The sequence below is a fragment of the Pelmatolapia mariae genome, linkage group LG22, assembly GCF_036321145.2.
Source record: "Pelmatolapia mariae isolate MD_Pm_ZW linkage group LG22, Pm_UMD_F_2, whole genome shotgun sequence".
NCBI classification, from domain to species: Eukaryota; Metazoa; Chordata; class Actinopteri; order Cichliformes; family Cichlidae; genus Pelmatolapia; species Pelmatolapia mariae.
This window is the reverse complement of record NC_086245.2, coordinates 969274-991343: the sequence shown is the minus strand read 5'-3', so window position 1 is coordinate 991343 and position 22070 is coordinate 969274. Positions and strand designations below refer to the sequence as shown.

General features: G+C 40.9%; 1 protein-coding gene across 5 annotated transcripts in view; it reads left to right on the top strand.

Moving 5' to 3' along the window:
* LOC134619806 (involucrin-like) overlaps positions 1-22070 on the top strand; it is a 72035-nt gene that overhangs the window by 19465 nt on the left and 30500 nt on the right. For all 5 annotated transcript variants that reach the window (XM_063465634.1, XM_063465633.1, XM_063465632.1 and 2 more), the window contains exon 2: positions 14880-14917. Coding sequence is in view for 4 of the 5 variants with exons in the window: in XM_063465633.1 (XP_063321703.1) it covers positions 14880-14917 (38 nt within the window). In the remaining variant the exon portion in view is untranslated. The remainder of the gene's footprint in view (positions 1-14879; positions 14918-22070) is intronic.

Here is a 22070-nt window from a genome sequence, read left to right as displayed (position 1 = left end):
ATTTTCCATAAATTACAGTGATTCCTTCTCTTTACTCTCTCTCATTCCACTTTAGGGATATTAGACCGATAGCTTCTGTGATTACATCAAGATTCAATGTTGCCTTTATTGTTCCAAGAGCACTTTTCAAATTTCACACGACCCAAGCCTTGCTTCCCTCCTTTCTTGCTTTCCATACTTAGATATGTAAAAACTCAATTCTATATTGGCTATTTGGGTACTTACTAGCACCATGGGCTAACTCTCATGTCAAGCGGTATGCTGTCACAGTGATTTTAATCGTCTTGTGCTTGTTTGTTTTCACTGGGCCTGAAGCACTGCTGCTGTACAGATTGAGAAGAATGCTGAACTGCTTTTAGTCTTAAAAGTCAGTATGTTGGCATTCCTACAGTCAATGTTAACCTAAGATGACATTAGATACAAGACAATATATTGTTCCCATCTCCCATGGGTATCAGTCAGAGTGGAGGCAATGTCAGACTGAGGAAGGAAACTCTGTGTATGAGTTGACAACTTTGCCTAATATCAGGCTCAAGGGGCATCCTCAGGAGGAGACTAACAGACTAGAGAACGTCAGTGTAGGCAAAAAACATCATGAAGTGAATGGATACCAAATTAAATTTATCTGAACTTTGTGACAAGTTATTAGAGAGACGGCTAGTGGGCATGAAGAAAATCCTTGACATAACACAGAGATAAATACATCAGAGAGTTCATCCACACAACCAAATGTCCTCTAATGGCCAGTTGGAAGCTACAAGGTTAAACCTGTTAAGTGACCTGTTTTATGTGTGGGTGATGCCGTGTGTGCATCCAAGTTCAAAAACATTTCTATGTGCAGGTAAGGAACACACACAGTCCTTGATGTAAAACCCTGTGCATAGTAAAGCTGCTGTGCTTTCATCATTACAGCACCTGTTAAGTGACAAGCTTGTGTAAGCTGAGGTGAAAGGCTTATAAAATGCACCCTCCATGGTTTGTTGGTCTAATTAAAGAGTCATTTATATCATAAATGTTTGCAAAGTGTTGGCCTTTTAGAGACTATTGAGAAAATCCTCCATTAAGTGATCTTTGTGTTTATTGTAACGTCTCTCGGGCTGTGCCGTGAAGTCCTACATCAGCCCTCCCCTGCTCCCACACTTTCCTCTCCCACCTGTGTCCCTGTGGTGCAATTTAGCTTCATTAGTCCTCATGGAGCAGTTAAACCACTTTGTAGCATAAATCCACCCCTTCACTCTCTTCATCCCCTCCTCCCTTGGTGGTTTTTCACCATCTCAATTTTTTTCTTCTTTTAAATGGTGACGTTAAAGCTGCACTCATTGATTTTATACACAAAGACAACCCTAAAGGACAGCAAGAACAGTATACAGTGTTTTTTCTCTAACTGATACTGGAAAAACAGAAAACAATGCTGAGTTTAGTTTAGCTGCATATCTTTGCTTTTAGGGGCTCTTTATAGCAAAGACTGGGCAACAGAATATGTTATTTTAGATCTGATGAAGAACATTTCCTTAATTGTAATAATAAAATGAACTACATCACATTTAACATTTCAGTGAGGTGTGTCAGAAGTGGGGACTCGTCTGGGATTTGAACCCAGGACCTCTCGAACCCTATGCGAAAAACACTCCTAGACCAACAAGCCCATGTGCCCATAGGGGTTCTTGGTGTCTGTTCACGCAGTTATGTTCTATGAAGTTGCTGTTTGAGCACCGTGATGCTTCCAGAGTAGCGAAACGGTTAATGGAAAACTGTCAGTCTAAGAGTCTGTGTTGTTTCCAGCCTTGAGACTAAGTACCTTTGTGCTATCAAAAGAAAACTGAGTGATATTGAATCACTTTGTCATTTGTACTCTAGACAGGAAACATAAATCTCAGCGTTTGCAGATTAAACTACTGAGGTTGTAAGTTGTCACGTACAGTAAAGAGGTGAAATAGGTTGTGTTGCTTTAGTTTTGGTTGTCTGCTATTGTTGGTTATGTGTTGATCAATAACGATGGACATATTCTGGTTCACTGCTGAGCAGAAAACACACTGACACTCAAAAACGTGCCATCAATGTTCAAATGTGCCAACACACACAATTGTATTAGGACATGACATTGATGTATGTCGCAATCAAGCAGCATACTGTTTGAATGGTACTGAAAGTGCTTTGGAGCACAAAGAGATTGAGTGCTCAAATCATCCATAGCACAAGGTCTTCAAACTCCCTCTTTCTGACGTAACACACTGTTTTTGTTCTGACAGTAACGTTAATAAACCTGATTTCTTTCTCTGTTCTTGTGTTCACGATTGCATTGAGGGGGTATTCAGCAGCTAGATTACTGGTGCCTTTGACACAGAGAGATCGAACATCTCTTTATTTGGTTCTCCACTCTTTGTTTACACTGACCATAATCCTTTTGTGTTTCACCGTTGCACATAGCAGAAATCAGAGGTTAATGTGCAGGGCTAACATTATCTACAACTCGCACATCCATCATCACAAAAAGGTCAGAGAAGCCTTGTACCAACTAGATGTGACACCACTAAGAAATCTTTGTTCCTCAATCTATTGTTGAGCTATGTTTACAGTGAGGCAGGACTCATTATCGTGCTGAAAGAGGGCACTGGCATCATATTATTGGAACGAAAGGGTCTATGTGGGCTGCACCAATGTTTAGATAGCTGGCAGATGTCAGAGAAAGCTTGGACCCAGTGTTTTCCAGCAGACCATTACCTGTAGCGATGCCTTTCCTGGCTTGGCTTCTCTTCCAAAGGCAACTGATGCACACTCACGTGGCCTTCCATGTGATATATAAGAAAAACCTGATGGTCACGTGTGCACTGCAGATGCTTTTTGGCCATGCATTGGGGGTTAATTAGCATGTTTGCTCCCCTTTCACATAAGTGAGCCTTGAGTGGCCGTGACCACCATGAGCACCACTTTCACTTTTGTGGCTTCCTTAGTCTTGTTTTAGTGAGTACTAACCAATTCATAGTATAAATGCACTTGCTTAGTTTTCCAGTCCACAGCCAGTTACCTGCTTCCAATACTTCAACTTCAAGGACTGCCTGTTTACTTGCTACCTAATATACAATATCCTGCTTTAGACATTTAGCAGGCGTCTTTGCAATGAATCACCTGCAGGTGGTTTCATTGGCACGTGTAGTTATTTGTTGGCATGTTCTTGGCATAATAGTCTCACATGGAGATATGTTAGTTAGTTCTTAGTTCTTATAGTTTGTTTTCTGCAGAGAAATTAAAGACAATTTGAATGTTTGCATGAGAAGTTACTTATGCTCTCCGTTTGTCTAGCCAAATGTGGTCACTTCTGTCTCCAGAAACTGAGATGGCAACAGGAAACATATTTCAGACTGATGGTAGCACAGAGCAGGTATTCTACCTTCTCTTGAAAATGTTTAATCAGCAGCAAATAATTCTAATATGATAACACAGCTAGTGCACTTCATTCAGCATCTAGCTGGTGAGTTGTACCTGCAGCGAGTGGCGCTGGGGTTTCCCGATCAGCTGTCTCTCCTCTTCAGTTATTTACTGCTGATTTATTGGGTATATTTCTGGATAAAATCTGTTCTGCTGCAGCTTTGAAGACTAATTAAATAAAGTGGCCTAAATATCTCTCTGCCTCCCTCTTTCACAGAGAAATATGAGCATGTTTCATTAGTTTAAAAGTTAAAAAAAAGAACAGAAATGTGCTGCCAAGACTGCAGCAGATTGACTGAAGTAAAAACTGTTCTTGGCTAAATGAAGCGTGCAGCTGCAGTAGAGCTTTTGGCAGACGGCACTTCTCTGTCATCCACTGACGTCTCCGATTCATTTCCTTGAGACCTGCTTTGTTGCCAAACAGATTAGGCACAGCAGCATCAACATCTACACCGATGCCTTTGTAATCTTCAGACTACAGAAGAATAGCCTGAGGAACATGCAGCAGGAGCTTTGTAAGGGCATCAAGATTCAGTATAAATCAACGAACAACAAACAAAAAGAGCTGCTTTGCAGGGCAGGAAATATAAGCTGTAAATGGATTGTTTTTATTCATCTGTGAATAGTTTGTTTAAAAATAACAATCTTTTAAAAGTTCAGTTTAATTGTTTTCTTCTCATCTACACGCTTATTTATTCCCCTTCTATTTGTGTTACTTGTAACAAATGCAAACGAATGAATTATATTGTTTTCCAATCCTAATTATCCACTGCTGATTATTTCCTAATTAAAACAAAACTGATTATCACAGTTAACAAAAACATGGCCTTTTCTAGATAGGAAGAACAGCAGCTATGGGGGTTCATCAATGGTGGTAGCTGCTGTAACACAAACCCATGAACGACACCGAAGGTCATGAAGAAGAAGGCGGCTCGTTTTGTATCTGATGGTCATTTGCTTTTGTTCGACTCCGCTGCAGAGTTTGGGTACGTGCACAAACAGAAACAACCTTTTCCTCAAAGGTCAGTAGCCTCACACATACTGTACCAAACCTCAGAGGCGCCGGGCTGCATGTTTCACAGGCTAACAAGCAAACATCACGCTGCAGCTCCACACAACGCTGTGTAATTCATAATCAGACTCGGAGTCAGGTTAATTACCAAGTACAATGCTCGGGAAAGATTTAGCATGCATTGCCTCGCTGTTTTAGTAAAACCAGTTACATAATTACACAAATGGATTCAACGCCTGTTTGTTGGGTGGATCTACTGCAGCACAGCGGTTAAGATTTCGAGTTTGAGCAGAATAAATTAGAATTTGGGAGCCTGATTATACGTCAGAGAGTCAACAGAAAATGAATCTGCAGTTTGATCATTCTGATGACCGGTAACAGTTTTGTAAACACTGCTTAAATTCAGCATTTCAACTCTGTGTTGCGTTTGTAAACTGAAAGTTCAGCGGGCATGCTTCACTTGTGTCTGACATTTTAATAGATCAGCTGAGTAATAGAGAAAATAAACAGCAGATTAACCAACGGCAGAAATAATCATTAGCCGCGTCCCAATAAGTTTTACATAAATGATGACAATGGGCACATGTATCAACGTCAGAGGTGCTGTTTGTTGAAACATTTTTAAAATCCATGACATCAGGAAGTGCCAGTGAGAATAATCTAATATACAGAAGAAACCTGGTAGCAGCTATCTATAAATATTAAAAAACTGCAACAAATACAGCTTAACATGCAGAATATACAGCATGACATACGAATACCAGCTTTTCAGTAAAAATAACATGCCGGCTTCGTCATTTTCTTTCAGTCGATACAACCGTGCTGAAGTCTGGATCGTTCTGCAGAGTGTCTAAGCCACGTAGCTGGTAATTCTGTAGCTTAGACAGAGAAGGGTCTATAGATTCAAATATGCCAGCGCTTTTTCTCGCAAGTGATGGCAAACCCACCAAATCCTTTGTAATGACATGTGGAGATGCTTCAAATGAATGTTACAGCTTTACACTGTTGTTATGGTGAAGAAAACAGGGTCCTGAGATAAATGACTCTTTAGTTTGCCTCTTAGTCACCAAGTAGATGATGGAAATGGGCTGGAGCAGGAAAACAATGAGCTAAAGTGGCTTTTTGTTGTCTGAGTTTCATCTAGCGTTAATATCAGTCCGGTCTCATTCAAATGTTGTGCGTTCTTGGTGGGATTTCACATCAGCATCTGCATTTATACAAGTAGTGGTCATATTTAGAGTTGGTTAAAGTCAACTTTGATGGAGAGAGACTGGAGAGTGAAGGCAAAGTCATTTCTTTTGCTTTAGTTATCCTATAGATTCAGATACATGAGGTGTTTCACAGAAAGGAGAGCCAGTGTTTGTAATGATGATACTTCACTTGACAGTTTGTTTGCGATCTAAACAAAACGGCTACCGCAGCTCCAACTCATACTTTCTCTGATTTGCCGCACTGCCTTGTTCTCTCTGTTTGATTAGAAATCGATTTCTCAGAGCCCGCTAACATCAGACCCAGAATAGCTGAGCGAGTGAGCAGCGCTGCGTGCTGCTGAAAGTTTTCTCCCCTTTTATTCACCATTTACTCTTCTAACAGTAATTTCACCACCACCATGATTCACCAGCTAGATGCTGAATGAAGTGCACTAGCTGTGTTATCATATTAGAATTATTTGCTGCTGATTAAACATTTTCAAGAGAAGATAGAATACCTGCTCTGTGCTACCATCAGTCTGAAATATGTTTCCTGTTGCCATCTCAGTTTCTGGAGACAGAAGTGACCACATTTGACTAGACAAACGGAGAGCATAAGTAACTTATCAATCACAAGGTAGCCACTGCTGGTTATTCCCTGCTTTTTCTTTTATTTTTCTCTGAATGGGTCCACAATTTATTAAAGAAACATCATGTTGTAATAAATCCAACTTGAAACCAGTGACTGGGACCACAAACATGAGACAAACATTTGTTGACAGAATAAATCAAGTGAAAACAGGCTGTTCACCCCCCCCCCATAGACTTCTATACAACGTGTCTTCTTTTTAGAGTCACAGGTGTTGCCCCCTGCTGGCCGTTAAAGGAACCTGCAGGTTTAAGCCACTTTCACTTTCCAGACTAAGAGGCTATGTTCACTCTTTTAAAACAGCACGTGCTTGTAAGGACACAGACCTTATTTCTTAAAAATGATTCAGCACTACAGATGCTAAAAAAGAAGTTGAAGTGTTAATGGTCATTAAGTCGTCTGACACTGACTGACACTAATGACTGCGATGTACGCTGCAGTCCCTCCTGGTATTGCAGGGAACTCTGGGTAAATGTCCATCAAATGGCACCAGAGTGATCACTGATACCGCCAGCTGTTCCGACTTACACATATTAGTCCAAGCAGCTGTGATTATTTCACAGTATGCCAGTGTGGGCCTTGCATTATAGTGACGGCTTTGATTTATTCCACAGATTATCTCGCAGTCTCACTTTTGTGAGTGCAGTTTTCTTTCTCACTGAAAATATAAATGTGTGCATTATTTCAATGATTGTATGTTACAGGGGATCTTTAATTTTGGTTATTCGGTATTAGACAAATAACTGTTTAGGATGAAAACTGCAGGTTCTCAGGTTTGTAAAGATGTGATGGTGTCAGTTACATTAACCTCCTCTTTCAAATAAGCCATATTGCTCAAAGGGGCACAAGTGTTGTTTCTCATTTTGTTTTTGTACTCAGGAAAAATGCTGCTGTGTTCAGACACCAAATAAAGAGTTTTGCACATCATTACTCAATTGTGACTTTATAGTGTTCTGTCGACAGTATAAAGCCCAAATAGCAAAGAGAAATTAAAAATGCATGCCATGAAGGAGTTTGGTCTTAGGAGGTTAAATACATTAAAAACAGAGATCTCTTTGTGTTTTGCCTCACAACAACCACCTGCTGACATGAAGTTTTCCCTGCTCTTCTTTCTTCCTTTCATTCCCATATTTTCCTCTGGCTCTTCTTCTGTTTACCTTTTGTCCATCTTCCCAGCAGTCCTGCTGCTGTCTCCCTACAGCCAAGTGGTAAAACATTAAATGGTTACAGCAGTCTAGTAGTTTATGTCCCTGGACACAACTAGGCACGTTTTTTCCCCCACACAACAGAAGCAACTGCCTGAACCTAACCTAAACTATTTTGAATGATAATGAATAATCAAATGTATTTATAGTGTAAATATCTTGTCCCCTCAGGGACTGTGGTCTCTGAATGAGTGGACTGATTAATGTCACAGCCTCCAACTGTTTACTGTGGATTTTTTCTGGCCTTAAAGAGAGAAAAAACTTTACTTTGTAACCACAGACATGACCAATAACTAAGTATGAGACTGGACTATTTAAAATTCCTGTCCAGAAACACAACTTAATAGATTAAATGTCATGAATATTTCAAGATCCGCAATGAGTCTGTGTTATTACCCAACATACCTAAATACCTAATCCCCTGATGTCCTGAGCTTCAAGCTTCAATCTCTCAATGTTTCCTCCTGTCAGACTTTCTGAGTCTTCAGCTTCCCTTTGTGCCTTTCTCCTCACTCTCTCCTTCCTCCACCATTTCTCCAGCAGGGAGCTCCATCAGCTCCTGAGGTCTCTGCTGTGTGTGTGTGTGAATTTGTATGTGCCTGTGTGTGTGTGGTTGTGTTGTGTGGAGTAAATGGCCTCCAGGATCCCCTGGGCTGCATCTCAAATGTACTCACAGAGAAGCAGAGTCATGACTAAGACTGCATGCCTTTCATTAACAGAGGGAGAGAGAGAGCGAACGTGTCTAACAAAGTTGAAAAAGTCAACTTATTCCTCTGGTGGAAATGTGTCTAAGACTAAGAAATGTTTTTAAGGAACAAGTTTGCATTGTGTGGGTCAGAGTACACGCGTAGGTGTGGGTCAACTTGCTGTAAAGTCAGTGTTATTTTGTTTACATAAGAAAGACGTTTTAATAAAATCTGATCACATTAATTCTGTAAACAACACAGGACTTGGTGAACTGATGTTTGATCAGCTACATTACAATGTATTGTACCTACAAAGTATTTAGATAACTTACATTTTTTACAATATTACATTTTCATCCTCTTCCAAGTTGAAACTGTGTGTGGAGCCCGTTTCTCTGTCTGCTCCTTACTGATTTCCCGCTAGTCTTGAGAGGTGATTATCTGGAATCCTACAGGGAATGAATGTGCGCACCCCATTTAGCTCTGTTTACTGGTTTAGTGGATGTGCACCACATTTCAGTGAGCTTTGATGTTTACACAACCACAGAGAATGAAACACAGTGTGTGAAGGCCTGCTGCATTAACAGCTTGATGTGTTTAAATCGGTGGTTCTAAGCTCGGGGTTGGGCATCAGTAGTTGTGCATGGAGCCACTGCAGGTGAGGTGAAGTAATACTGAATCAACATGACTTTTCTTTGTTTAAGACACAAACCTTTAGTCTTCATCTTGTTTTATCGGTAATAATTTAGAACATTATCACATTTTTATCAGTAATTATTAGTAATGCTGTTGAATGGTGAATTAGAGAGCCTGGATTCTCACCCTATGGGACTGACTCTAGCTCCAAACTTTATTAAAGAGACATTTCTAAACAAATACAGTGGTCCCTCGTTTATCGCAGGAGTTACGTTCTAAAAATAACCCGTGATAGGTGAAATTGCGAAGTAGACAACTTTATTTTTTACAATTATTATAGATGTTTTAAGGCTGTAAAACCCCTCACTACACACTTTAGACACTTTTCTCAGACAGGCATGAGCATTTTCACACTTTTCTCTCTTGTTTAAACATCCTCAAAGTTCAAACCTTCGTAGAAAAATAAGTCCAGTATTATAGAATGAAACCCTGTTTTCAGGTCAAGAACATGGGAATAGAGCAGCTGTGAGAGAATTCAACATTAATGAATCAATGGTACGGAAGTAGAGGACGCAAGAATAATGAGTTGAGTAAAGTTTGACTTATCTGACAGTTTTGTTCGCTTAATGTTCGCGCCTTATGGTCAGACAAAAAACGTAACTTCTACTTTCCTTTAGCATGTCCAGAAGTCCAACTTTTTGTGCGATGGTTAACATCTTCCTCTGCCTTTTGGGCGCTACCACAGGTGCCTTTGACGGTGCAAAACGTTTCGTCGACATTGTTGTGTTTGTTGGGGAGAAAACTTACAAACATACTGTACAGCACTTCAGAGTCACAGTGCTAGCAATCGAAGATTTATGTAAATGCTGAACGCATTCTGTACAGGAGACACGGCAAGGAGGAGATTGATTGACAATGGTCTACAGCCAATCAGGATGCAGAACACAATACGCTGTAAAAAAAAAAACCAAACTGCACACAGCGAGGCCGTGAAAGGTGAACCGCGTTATAGCGAGGGACCACTGAAAGAGATGCAGTTAGTAGGGAAGGGTTAATGGGAAACACTAAATGGCCTGCAGGTGTTAATGTGAGTGTGAATGGTTGTCTGTGTCTACGTGTTAGCCCTGCGACAGACTGGTGACCTGTCCCCCCCGCCGCCTCCAACCCTGAAAAGGATAAGTGGAAGAGAATGGATGGATAGTTTCTATGTGAGGGACAGATTGTTGTTCGCAGAGCAAACAACTTGCCAGTTACGTGTGTTAAACCATATTCTGCTTTAACATCCTTCTGGGACTGATGGAGACCACAATTCACAAAATAAACATCGTGTTTGATTCAGTAAGACATGAAACTAGAAACTGAGATCATAAAGTCATCAGGAAAGTGTTTACTAAGATCCCAATAGAAAACAGAAACAGCAACAGAAACAGCGATCATTTTCCTATGGATGTCTGCGCAACTGGAAATCTTTCTGTAACCACAGGAGTCGCCCCCTGCTGTCCGGGACAATTAATGCAGTTTTAAGGCACATCTCCACTTCCATGAAACATCTGTGTTTTGGAATAAAAATAATTAAAAACACCTTTTTCCTCCAAGTGGAGCTTGGTGAGCACTAGGGTCTTTTGTAACTGAATCAATTGCTTTTAGCACCTTCTTGTCCTTTGACATAAAGTATAACATCTGTATTGTCCACCCCTGAACAAGAGCAAAAAGCTACACCCTCCCTACACCTTTGGCCTTTGTTGGTACTCCTTGGAGAGACAACTTTGGTCTCCATTGAAGTTATGAAGGCTGAGGTATTTTTAGACACTGTCGTGCTTGGGACCAGTGAGGCGGGACCAGGGAGAGAGTTTAAAATCAATGCAGACAGCATCGGTGTGCATGTTGGGCCATATGTTTGAGCAGCGTAGCCTGATAAGTGAGTCCAATCTGCCTTATTGATTACAGTTGTTAAATCCACTTCAACCAGCCTTTCGCAAGGAGACGAGAGAGAGGTGATGTGCTAAAGGAGGATTTTGAAGGTTTAGGCAATGAACTGTTCTAATGATGAGTGTACAACGCCCAGGATTACTCCTCAGATTGATATTCAACAACTTAGGCAATTTTCTTCATAAGCACTCTCATCCTGACTTCTGCTAGCTGAAGTTGGACTAATTTCATAGCACTTGACTTGAAGTATTTTAGTCCTCCTGCAGCCCTTTGGATCAAACAGGAGTGATTTTATCTCAGTTCTTTCTACCAAAAGATATTACAGATGTAGGTTATAATCTGTGTTAACAAGGGGGAGCCCCCTCCTTTCAGTGCCACTTAATTCTAATATCCTTCAATATCCCAGGCATCACTGACTCATACAGGTCATGCCCTCCTGTGCCAAGGCACGGCGTGGATAATTAATCTAATTTTAGCGCTGGCACTCAGTGATATACTGGACAGAGATTTGCTTCTCAATCATCTTAATGCTGCAATAAAAGATGGTGCTTCCAAGAAGGAAGAAAAGAAGACTTTTCCATGCACTTCAGTTCCCTGCTTATGACTCATATCCTGTTTTTGTTTATATATTTAGGATGTGATGCTTGCTACGTGAAACATACTGCGACAAACTGACTCAGCGACTGCCACAGTGTTCACACAAGGTCATTTATTAAGGTTTAGCATAGCGCATGTATGCACATCCCTTTCACAAAATATATGATTATTTTATTTTTTATTAGCATTTTGGTTGCTGATTATATAATTAAATGTATGCACTTTTGTGCTTAAATATAAAATAAATAAATAAATGAGCTAAAAGCTTGATGCCAGCTGGTGCTGAGACAGAGAATGAGCTTAGAGACAAGCTTTTACGGTCTTCAGGGCACAGGATGACCAGGTGAACCACATTAGCTGACAGCCCTCCCAAGGCTCCTGAATCATAACAGGAGCATCAAGGACAGCTTACTGGAAAGAGCTATTCATATTCCTGTTAACATGATTTAGAGCTCAAGAAGTCTCTGTTCAGCCCTCTGTCTCTGTATCCTGGTTTTCACCGTCTGTATCACTCTTTTTTGTATCAATACAATCTGCTGAGAATAATTTGGTTTATTATATTGACCTGAAATACTGAACAGCTTTATGTTGTATTCAGGATCTAACTATTTAATTTTACTATCCAGTAACACTGGTCAACAAGCACCTGGGATTCTTTCACCTGCACCTGGAACAAATTTTACTGACTCCAAATCTGAAAACCATTTTCATCTAGAACATCCTGTTTTGTTATTTATGAAGTATTGGACAGCTATTATAGCCTGACGGAAACGTGATGTGCTTCAGCATTTAAGAAATACATTTAATTAATCAAAAATTAAGGAAGGTGTCTTTATTGGTCCTGAAATCTATGACCTGATGCTTGACAATGAACTCAAAAGGAAACTGAAGCCTACTGAACCAGCAGCTTGGAAGCATTCGTGCAGGTTGTCTGGAATTTCCTTGGCAATTATAGAATAGAGAACTGCGCCGTGTTTGTGGATAACATGCTGAGAGTACATCAGCTAATGAGCACCAGAATGCCACTGAAGATGCACTTATTCCATTCTTGTTTGACTTTTTTCCACCAAAATTTGGGCGATGTCAGCAATGCGAAAAGGTTTCATCAACATATAAAGGTGATGGAAAACCGATATCAGGGAAAATGCAATCAAGCACGATGGCTGATGAGATGGATAAGCAGTACAAGCGCAACAGGAAGTGCCTCATTTTTTACCTGGTTTTCAGTAACATGCTTTAACATTTCTCTGGCATCGTCAATATACAGTGCAACGCATTAATAAACATATTAATAAATTTGGTGGGAAAAGTCTAATTCAAGAACCAAATATGAATAAAGTCATGCAGTTTAATGTAGCAAACACTCCTCAACTTACAGAAAAATAATTCATTACTGCAGAATGTTGACACTTGGTATAATTCTGCCATTGGATGCAAATTACTGTGGCATTTTCTACTGCCTGTTTACTGTGATCTCTGAGCTGGCACACTACATGTACAACTTCAGGCACCTGCAGTACTGTGCAGAAGTCTTGAGCCACCTCTCCTTTCTTCATATTTCTTTCTTCATATTTTGCTTCCAGTTAGTCTTTGAAGCCTCAGTCCAGTCCTCGGACTTGACCATTTTCAGAGAAATGCTTTCGTTTTTTTGTTAGGCCACTTGACACTGACCTATGAGTCATTTAAGCACACAAAAAGGAATCTATCTCAAGGCATACATCAGTGTTATGTCTACAGACTTCACAAAGGAGCAAAGAAGCAATTTAAAGTTTTAGCTTTTGGCATTTTGTTATGGCAGCCTGTTAAAACAGCACAATTTCTTCCCATTTCTTTAGTTAAATATATAAAAAAAATGCCAACGATAATACAGTTTGACAAGCATAAAATAGTACGTTTGCACCAACAAGTTCATTCTCAGACAGCTGAAAACTTGGCATATCCTGGCATGGTGTGCAGTGTGTCATTAAAACTATGTGGGTAAACTGGACAACTGGAGGAGGAATTGGCAGGTCTAAAAGAAAAAAACAATCCATAGCAGGTGAAAGGTATCTGAAAGTCATGTCCTTCAAAAAAAAAAAAAAAAAAAAGAAATAGGAGAAAAATACTTAGCACAGGATCTGAAAGAGGCACTTAGCTCTTCTACTGTTCACAGAAGCATGATCAGAAATGGTCTCAATGGAAAGGTTACTGTCAAGACGTCATTCTTAAGGCTGGAGACCAGAGAGAAAAGGCCGAGGTAAACTACACAAGAACTGGGTGGAAAATCAGTGGCAGCAGGTTTTATAGAGTGATTGATCCAAATGTAAACATTCTGATTCAATTTATTGTCATTGTGAATGAAAAAAAGTGCTATCAGATTTCTTTTCTCAGATTTCCACCATTACAATCTGGAAAGCATCTGATTGGCAACAGCTTTATTTTTCAGCATGACGATGACCCCAAACACACTGCCAGTGCATTAAAAAGCAGCCAACATCCAAAACACAGCTTTGGATGTCCTTCAAGAAGCCTGGAAAATGATTCCTGAAATGACAAGAAATCATATCTAAAAGATCTTGTCTTGATGCATGCTCAATCATCCAGGTAAGGAAATCCCAGAAAGTCGATTCTGTTCATCTGGACGTTACGTTTTCAGTGGAAGAAAACGTTGAGTCCAGATGAAGAGTTCAGACTATTAATTTTCAAGCTCATAAAAACTGTCCTTTTGCCTTATGCACTGTATTCCTGTGTATGTTTGCACCTATTTCCCATTTTTACAGCAAAATTTAAGAATCAAGGGGTGGCTCAAGACATTTGCACAGTACTCCAGGGTATTAATGCTGCTCTGGTGCACAGTACATCCAGTAATGTAGCAAAAATAATGCAGGACAGCCTGTTTGTGTCTCATCATTGTTTCGTTTGTTGCTAGCTCTCACACAGAGTGCTAGCATGAGCTGCTACACTGATAGATTCATTGGATAACTTAATTTAGCATTAAGGTCATGCTCAAGGTCATCAAGGAAAGCAAGAGGGGTGGTGAGTCAGCTATCATCACAGTCTCTCTACTCTGCTCCACCAGAGAACAGTGGTCCCTGTTTTCTATTTTATTAGCACTAAATTATTAACTTTACTGGCAATAATAAGTGGGAGAATGGCTTCCACTGTTATCACCCTCAGATATTTCAGAGTCATCTCTGGCCTCCATGACTCACACTCGTTGTGCCCTCTGCGTGCCAAAGCTTGGCGTGGATAATTAATCTAATTTTAGCTCGGTGTGTTTGTGCTCGAGTGTGTGTGAGAGAGAAATACTGGACGGCGTTGTCATTCCTCCACAGTGAGCAGGCCGAAGGCGGCTTCAGTGTGACATACTGTTATCTGCTTCTCCCTCTTGCTGTCAGTGTTTCTCCCTCACTGTATCTCCCTGTCTCACATTGCTCACCTTCTCCTATCACAGACAGCTTAAACCGATTCCTGTTTTCTGCATGTGGCATCATACCTGTAACTACTGAAGCAGCTGATAATTAAATCTTAAATTCATCTCATTCTCTCTCTCTCTCTTTGCCTCTCCAGCAGCGGATGCCGTGCCGGTACGGAAAGATGGGGATCAGGTAAAGTGCTATTATCTCTTAAAAAAAAAAAAAAATTAATGCCTGCACCATTTGCTGCACACCTCAATCTATTTTTCCATTTTGCTGAAAGCCTCTGTGACAGAATGCAAAAGACACTCTGGTGCTGGCGTCCTCAGCTCTCCTGTTACATCTGAGCGCTCTCCAGCGTGAGAGTGATAGCATGAGTGTTGATTTTTGGCCCCTCAAATATTATAGAGGTGAGAAAGAAGCGCTGTTACTCATCCAGAACTGTCTCCTGTTGTTACACAGTGTAGCCCTTAGAAAGGTTAAAGACCCGCCCCCAAAGATACGTGGTGCTGTGAAAAAATGTTTGCCCTCTTCCTGATTTCTTCATTTTTGGCGTATGAGTCACACTTAAATGTTTCAGATCACACAACTTCTGATATTGGACAACAATAACCTGGATAAATGAAAAATGCAGTTTTGCAAAGTTATCCAAACTTACCCCCGAAACCTAAAAACTGGTTGTGCCAACCTTGGCAGTACGAACTGGAGTGCAGTAACTGACAATGAGTCTTTCCCATCACTCAGGATGAATACTGACACACAGTTCTTTGTAGAATTGCTTTAATTCAGCCAGACTGTGGAGTTTTAAAGCCTGTTTAAGGTCACGCCAAATCAGATTTAAGACCAGACTTTGTCTAGGCCACTTGTTGGTGTGTTTTGCATCACTGTCCTGCTGTATAACACGAGTGCCATCGAGTTTCAGGGCACAAACTCATGGCCAGACATTCTCCTTCAGATATTTCTGTTAGAGAGCAAAATTAATGGTTCCATAAATTCATCCAGGTCCTGAAAGCCGTAAAGCAGCCCCAGACCATGACACTACCGCCTCCATGTTGTTATGATGTTCTTTTTATGAAATGCTGTGTTAATCCTACACCAGATGTAACAGGACTCAAACCTTCATCAGTCCACAGAAAAGTTTACCAGAACTCTTCATGTTTTCCTTTTGGTCAGCTGTGGTTTTCTCCTCTGAACTCTCCCATGGACACTATTCATGCTCAGTTTATTTGTTAATATTGAATCATGAACTCTGACCTTAAATGAGTGAGACCTGCAGTTGTTTAGATTTTGTTCTGGTTTCTTTTGTGACCCTCTTGGAGTAAATCTGCTTGGGCAGCCTGGAAAGGTTCACTGCTGTTCCAAGTTTTCTCCGTTTGTGGATAATGGTTCTTACTGTGGTTTACTGGAGTGCTAAAGCATTAAAAACGGCTTTGTAACCCATTTGAGGATGATAGATGTCAGTTACTTAGTTTCTTTCGTGGATGTAACATGATGTGCTGCTTTTTGAGATATTAAAGTTGGGATCATATTTTCTGAGTCTTCTAGGGTCTGCTTGGGTCCCAGTGGTATAAATTTCATTAGAGAGTCAGCACCAGGGTCCGGATGGATGTCTGTATGCCTGCCTGTTTTTTGTGATGATGTGAGCTCTTGCACAGAGACTTTACGTTATGATGTCTCAACTATGCCTGCAGACATCAAATAAGTCAGGAATGGCTACTCGGCCGTTGGCCATTTCCAGCTGTTTGCGTCCCCTGCAGAGTGTAATCTTTAGCCTACTTCACTTTGTGAGACAGGTTCTATTTATGTGATTTATTGATTAAACTGGCAGTAATCAGGTCGGGGTGCACCTGGTGAAATTTAAGTCTTCTTTCTGAAAAATGTGGTTAATTGTAGTTAATTCAAGATATAACAACAGGCAGCAATTACTTTCTCACATAGGACCTGGTAGATTTGGGTAGCTTTTGCCCTAATAAATGAAATCATCATTTAAAAACTGCATTACATTTTTACTCTGGTTATCATAAATTTGTTTGATGATCTGAAACATTTAAGTGTGAGAAATACACAAACAAATAAGAAATTCAGAACGGGGCAAATACTTTCTCACAGCACTGTATTTGCAAGCCAGTGTGTGTGTGTGTGTGTGTGTGTTTGCAGTGTATTTAGTTTACAGCCATAAAGTGTTCAGACAGTCTGTTTCAGTACATGGGAATTTACCTGAGTTAAAGGGAAAGTACTCCTTTTTTGGGGCATCCTCCTCCCCCGTATTATCGAAAGTGAGAAAAGAGTTTGGTGGCACCACAGGGAGCTCTGTGAAGCCTGAAAGATATCCTCAAATGTACTGAGTTGGTGCTGAAATGTGAAAATGAATCTGTAAGAAGTGAACCTACCCCAACTCTGAAGCCTTCATCGCAGCCTGAGCCCAGAGGCTCAAAGCTTGTTAGGTGATAATAATCGACCCTGTTTCCAGTCTACTAGTTTGGATGAGGCTCATCATCTCTACCTTACAGTGCTTTCTTTTTCTTTTTTTAACACAAGCACTCCAAAAACTATTGAGGTGTTGTTTTGGCCTCTCCAGCTTTTTATCTACACTACTTACGTGTCGCTCGCCTTTAAGCTAAGTTTCTAAAAACTCAACAAACATTTGGACCTGAAAATGATGCCAGACTCAGTGAGCAGATTAGGATAAAACACCCAAATCTGTGACTCCCAGTATATACCACAAGACAAAATCAGAGCACTAAAGAAAGCTGAATAAAGCACAAAACACTCTTTTGTGTCCATGATCCTGTTTTGTGTATCGTTGTAAATAAGTGAATAAACATTTTAATTAAGAGCACAAGCCTTTTAATATGTCGGTCAGTGCATCCGGACATGAATCTTTCTAACAAACATGCACGCCTGCCAAGGATTTCTTTCATGGCCAGACAGTGGGATGGTCTCATCTGGCTGAGTCAGTAATCTGCCCTCAATTCAACTGATTATTAATTTTACTGCTAAAAAACAGAGTCAAGGCAAAAACGCCCCAGCAGTGTGTCTGCTGTGTTGGTTTGGCACCATCACTGTGAGTCACAGACTTCAGACAGTCACTGAAACATTAAAAAAGGTGGAGTGACCGAGTGGCTGAGGCACACGTGATGAATCGAACATGTCATTTAAATTGCATAATTCTGGTAATTCATCTCAGTATTTTATTATTAATTGATAAGCTTTGCTGACCTATAAACAAATGGTTCTGGGTCTGAAACCTCCGCACAGCCGAGGCTTTTCTGGGTTTCATTTTCAGTCTGACTCTGCTGGTGCTCCACCTTCCTGCCTCAGACTGTAGTTCAGATTAATTAGTGCCTCTAAATTGGCAGAGGTGTGAATAGTTGTCTGTCTCCATGTGTCACTTGTGTGACGGCCTGGCAGCTTGTCCTGGATGTGCCCCGTCTCTCACTCGGTGGTAGATGGGAAAGGCTCCAGCCACGTCGGATGAAAAGCAGGCAGAGATAGTGAGTGATGGATGGATGTCTGCTTAAGTTTGGCTTAAGGGAGCTAAGAGCCATGAACAAAATCTCACCAGAAGATGAAGCTGAATGTCTCCACCTTACTCTTACACCTGTTCTACAGCAAACAAGCAACATATACCAACACTTCTTTTACTTTTGTGAATGAAAACACACTGTAATCATTGCATACAGTGTACTGCCAAACAGCCACAGGTGTGACCAAAACTAATGGGCTTCATCACAGTGTAGTGATCCAACTCTTCACATTTCTTAGAACCAAACGAGCCGTCTGAACCTGAACCAACAACGTGCCGGGGGATTTTGACTGAGGATGTCCACTAGTCATTTAAAGACTACAGCCTTTGCTGGTCGGTGCCAGCGATAGTACTCGTTAAATGTATTACTCATATTTTATTAATGTAAAATAGCAGTTATTGGGTGTTACACAGCCGCTGACCACTACCTGAGTCTGCATCCCTGACAGATGGCTCCACCCCGGGTAGTGCCACTCACTGTCTCCATTAACGAAAGTCATAAATGAGCAGGAGGGTGGGGGTGGGGGGGGGGGGGAACACTGAAAAAAAATGGCTGTATGTCAAATATAACCAAAGCTACATGTAACCAGGTTCTGTTTCTTCTGCACCAGGATGTATGATATGGAACAAACTGCTAAAGTTGAGAAACTAATCTGACTCTCGGTGCATTGGTGACACTAAAAGCTGCACATTTCAGCGATGTTCAAAGCACGATTTGGAGAATGTGATTAACAGTTTCGTATAGCCCCTAAAATACACAAAATATTTGTTTGGACATTTTTTAACTTCATCGATTTAACATTTTTAAATGTCTTCTGAGGGTTTTTCTGTCTTTTAGACAAGCTGAGGAGTCTGTTTTCTGTTCCTTGTCTAAATGACAGGTCAATCAAACACAAGGGACACCCCAACATTTTGAGTCATCCCTAGTGTAGTCTTGAGGACTTAAAAAAGAGTAATGGGATTGCTTATGTTTTAGAAGATGTATTCTCTCATGGTAGAGGCTTCTTCAGTTCTAAAAACAAATGGTGGAGAGTCCTGGGTATTTTATTCCAAGTCGGGGTTGTCTTTGTTTAAGGTGATCCTTAATGTCAGTGACCCACTATTGATTCTGTGACTCATCACATGAGCTAAGGTGTGAAAAGAGGTGTAGGTTTAGACCATCTCCAGGGGTTAAGGGTGATGTCCACCCCATCGTGTGATGTGTTGAGGTCACCTGGGCAAAGTGTAAGTGGGTATTGAAGCGCCTTGGAAGGGATTTCAAGACTGCATTGTCAGTGGCTTATAACAGGTGTTGTAAGTCACTGCCTCTGTTCAATGATGCTCATTCACAGTGGACATAGATGACCTCCTTTAGTCCTCTTTCACACCATCTGTCTTCTCTGTCCGAAATGTGAACACTGACATCCTCAAAAGACTGTCCTTTGTCCTGTAAATGCAAGTGTTCTCCTTTTTAAGCTCTCAGGACAGAGCTGGATGAGTGAGAAGCTACACAGACGTACATCCCCAGTCTAAATGCTGTTTCAGAGACTTTGGAAAGCAGACGAAAGGAATATTAATTTCAACTCCTGCACGTGTCACAACATCATGAAAAAGGAAAAGGGATGCTCTGTTGGGAGAAAATGGTGGTGTCACTGCCTGCAGGAGCTCATATTAGTCAAACCTGTGTGTACTCCTGTGTGTACGCCGGCACTCTCGTGACTGTCTGTGTGTGACCGGGTGTGAAGGTGTGCCAGTGTTGATAGTCTCTTACCAAGGCCACAGAGCTGCTGTCCCCTGGGTTCAGGCTATTACTGAGCCATGTATCACTTCTCAGCTGTGGACCCTGGAGAGAGGGAGAGGAGCAGAAAGAGTAAGAAAGAGAGACAAAAACGGAGACGTCCGTCCTTTTTGTTGTTCCATCAGTGATTGATGCTTTATGTGTGTGCTGCTGTCACTTTGTCTTTTAAGTGCTGTTATAGTAATAGTTAGTCCAGGTAACTTTCTTAACCCTTAAAGCCTGTTCCCTGTTGCTTTCTCCCTCTTTGAAGTGATGTACACTCACAGAAGCTTTGAGCTTTTACAACGAAACATTCCCAGCATTTTCAAACTTATATAACTGAACAGTCATGGATACTATCAGCATTCTGGTATGAAACTGTCACGGGACAGTGTAGCAGGCAGGAAGTGGACCCAAATGCAGGAATCCGCAGACAAACGTGAACTCAAAGCACAGCTTCATTGGCTGGGAAATGGCAGATTTATGTAACTAGAGCATGAGGGGGGACTGCAACTAGAAAGTGAAGAAAACTAGAGGCTTAAGTACACACATGAGATAATCAGGGAGTTGGAACACACCAGGGAACACAGGTGAACTAAATCTGACTAACGGGACAGACTACTAACAAAATAAAACAGGATGTAACGCACACTGAGACTCAGACACGTGGACTTGACTGTCACAGCCGGGTTGGTCGGTGTGTTTGAGGAGCGTACCCAAAAGCAGAAACCAGAAAGACGTAGAAACAAAATGACAATGGTGAAAACTAAATTATAACCTAAACTGGGAAAGCTAAAGCTAGACATGGAAAACTCTACATACCAACATAAAACATGAACCTGAGAAAACCGAGGCTTGAGATGAGCTAAACAGATGACCTGACAATGAACAGAGCGAGACAGAGGACTTAAATACACAAAAGGATAATGAGGGATGTGGAAACACCTGGGGAAACACAGCTGACACAAATGAACATGATGCCACAAACTAAACACACTTAACATGGAACATGAGACTCTTCAAAATAAAACAGGAAACATAATGTAACATAATGAATGTGTAAACCATAAACTACTGAGCCACTATTAAAGGAAACTTACATAAGGGACATTTACGTAAAAATTCAAAGTAGTTTCCCAAATTGCTTAAAATAACTTTGCTTGTTGTTTTAAAATAAAAATCAAAAATAAAATCAAAAAAACATTATTTCCTGTTGCTGTCAACAGAACATCGAGAAGGAGCACAAAAACACTGGTTTTATGCAGGAATAGGTCAGACCACCCAACAACAACGTGATAGAAATGCATCCTGCAAGCCTGTTACATCAGCGTGTATAAATGCATGGGTTGCACCCTCCTGCCACCGTGAGAAGCACCTGGAACATTGGCATTGCAAGGCATAGTTGTTATTCGGCGGTCACGGCATCAGAAACAGAATTCAGTTTTGATCAAGTGCTGTTTGCATTGAGCTCTGATCCCGCAGCAGCCTTCGAGTTGTTTACCTCCATAAACACGACTTCTCTGTGTAATTTATTGGCCTGCACAGAGAGAGGCCAGCAGGTGGAGAGAGATGAGGAGCTCGGAGAGATGATTCAGACTCAGAAACAGCGAGCTCTTGACCAAGTGCAGTGACTGACAGAATAAATCCTATTCAACTAGATTCAAATGCAAGTAAAATAAAATAAAAAACAGAAGAATTCAGGCCGTGAAGATCGAAACATCGACAATGATCTCATGGCTTGATCTAAATAGAAATTTGGAAGTGAGCAGAACGTTCTCATTGCTTTATTTTCTGCCTCCTAGTCTCCTCTGTCCTCCTCCCTTCTGCTTCTGATCAAAAATAATCTCAGTACATCTTGAACATGTCTACATGTTCAAGGATGTCCCAATTCCTAAAATGCATCTGGAGGACAGAGGATCGAAGATACACAGGTATATTCCTTGCAGTTGTATTACCTGTAGAAGACGCATGCAAAATCTTTGGATTATCCAAACAGTGGCACTCGGAGCGATCTATGAACAGTTAGTCCTTCGCTTGATAAGATGTTTCAGTTATTTAAGGTG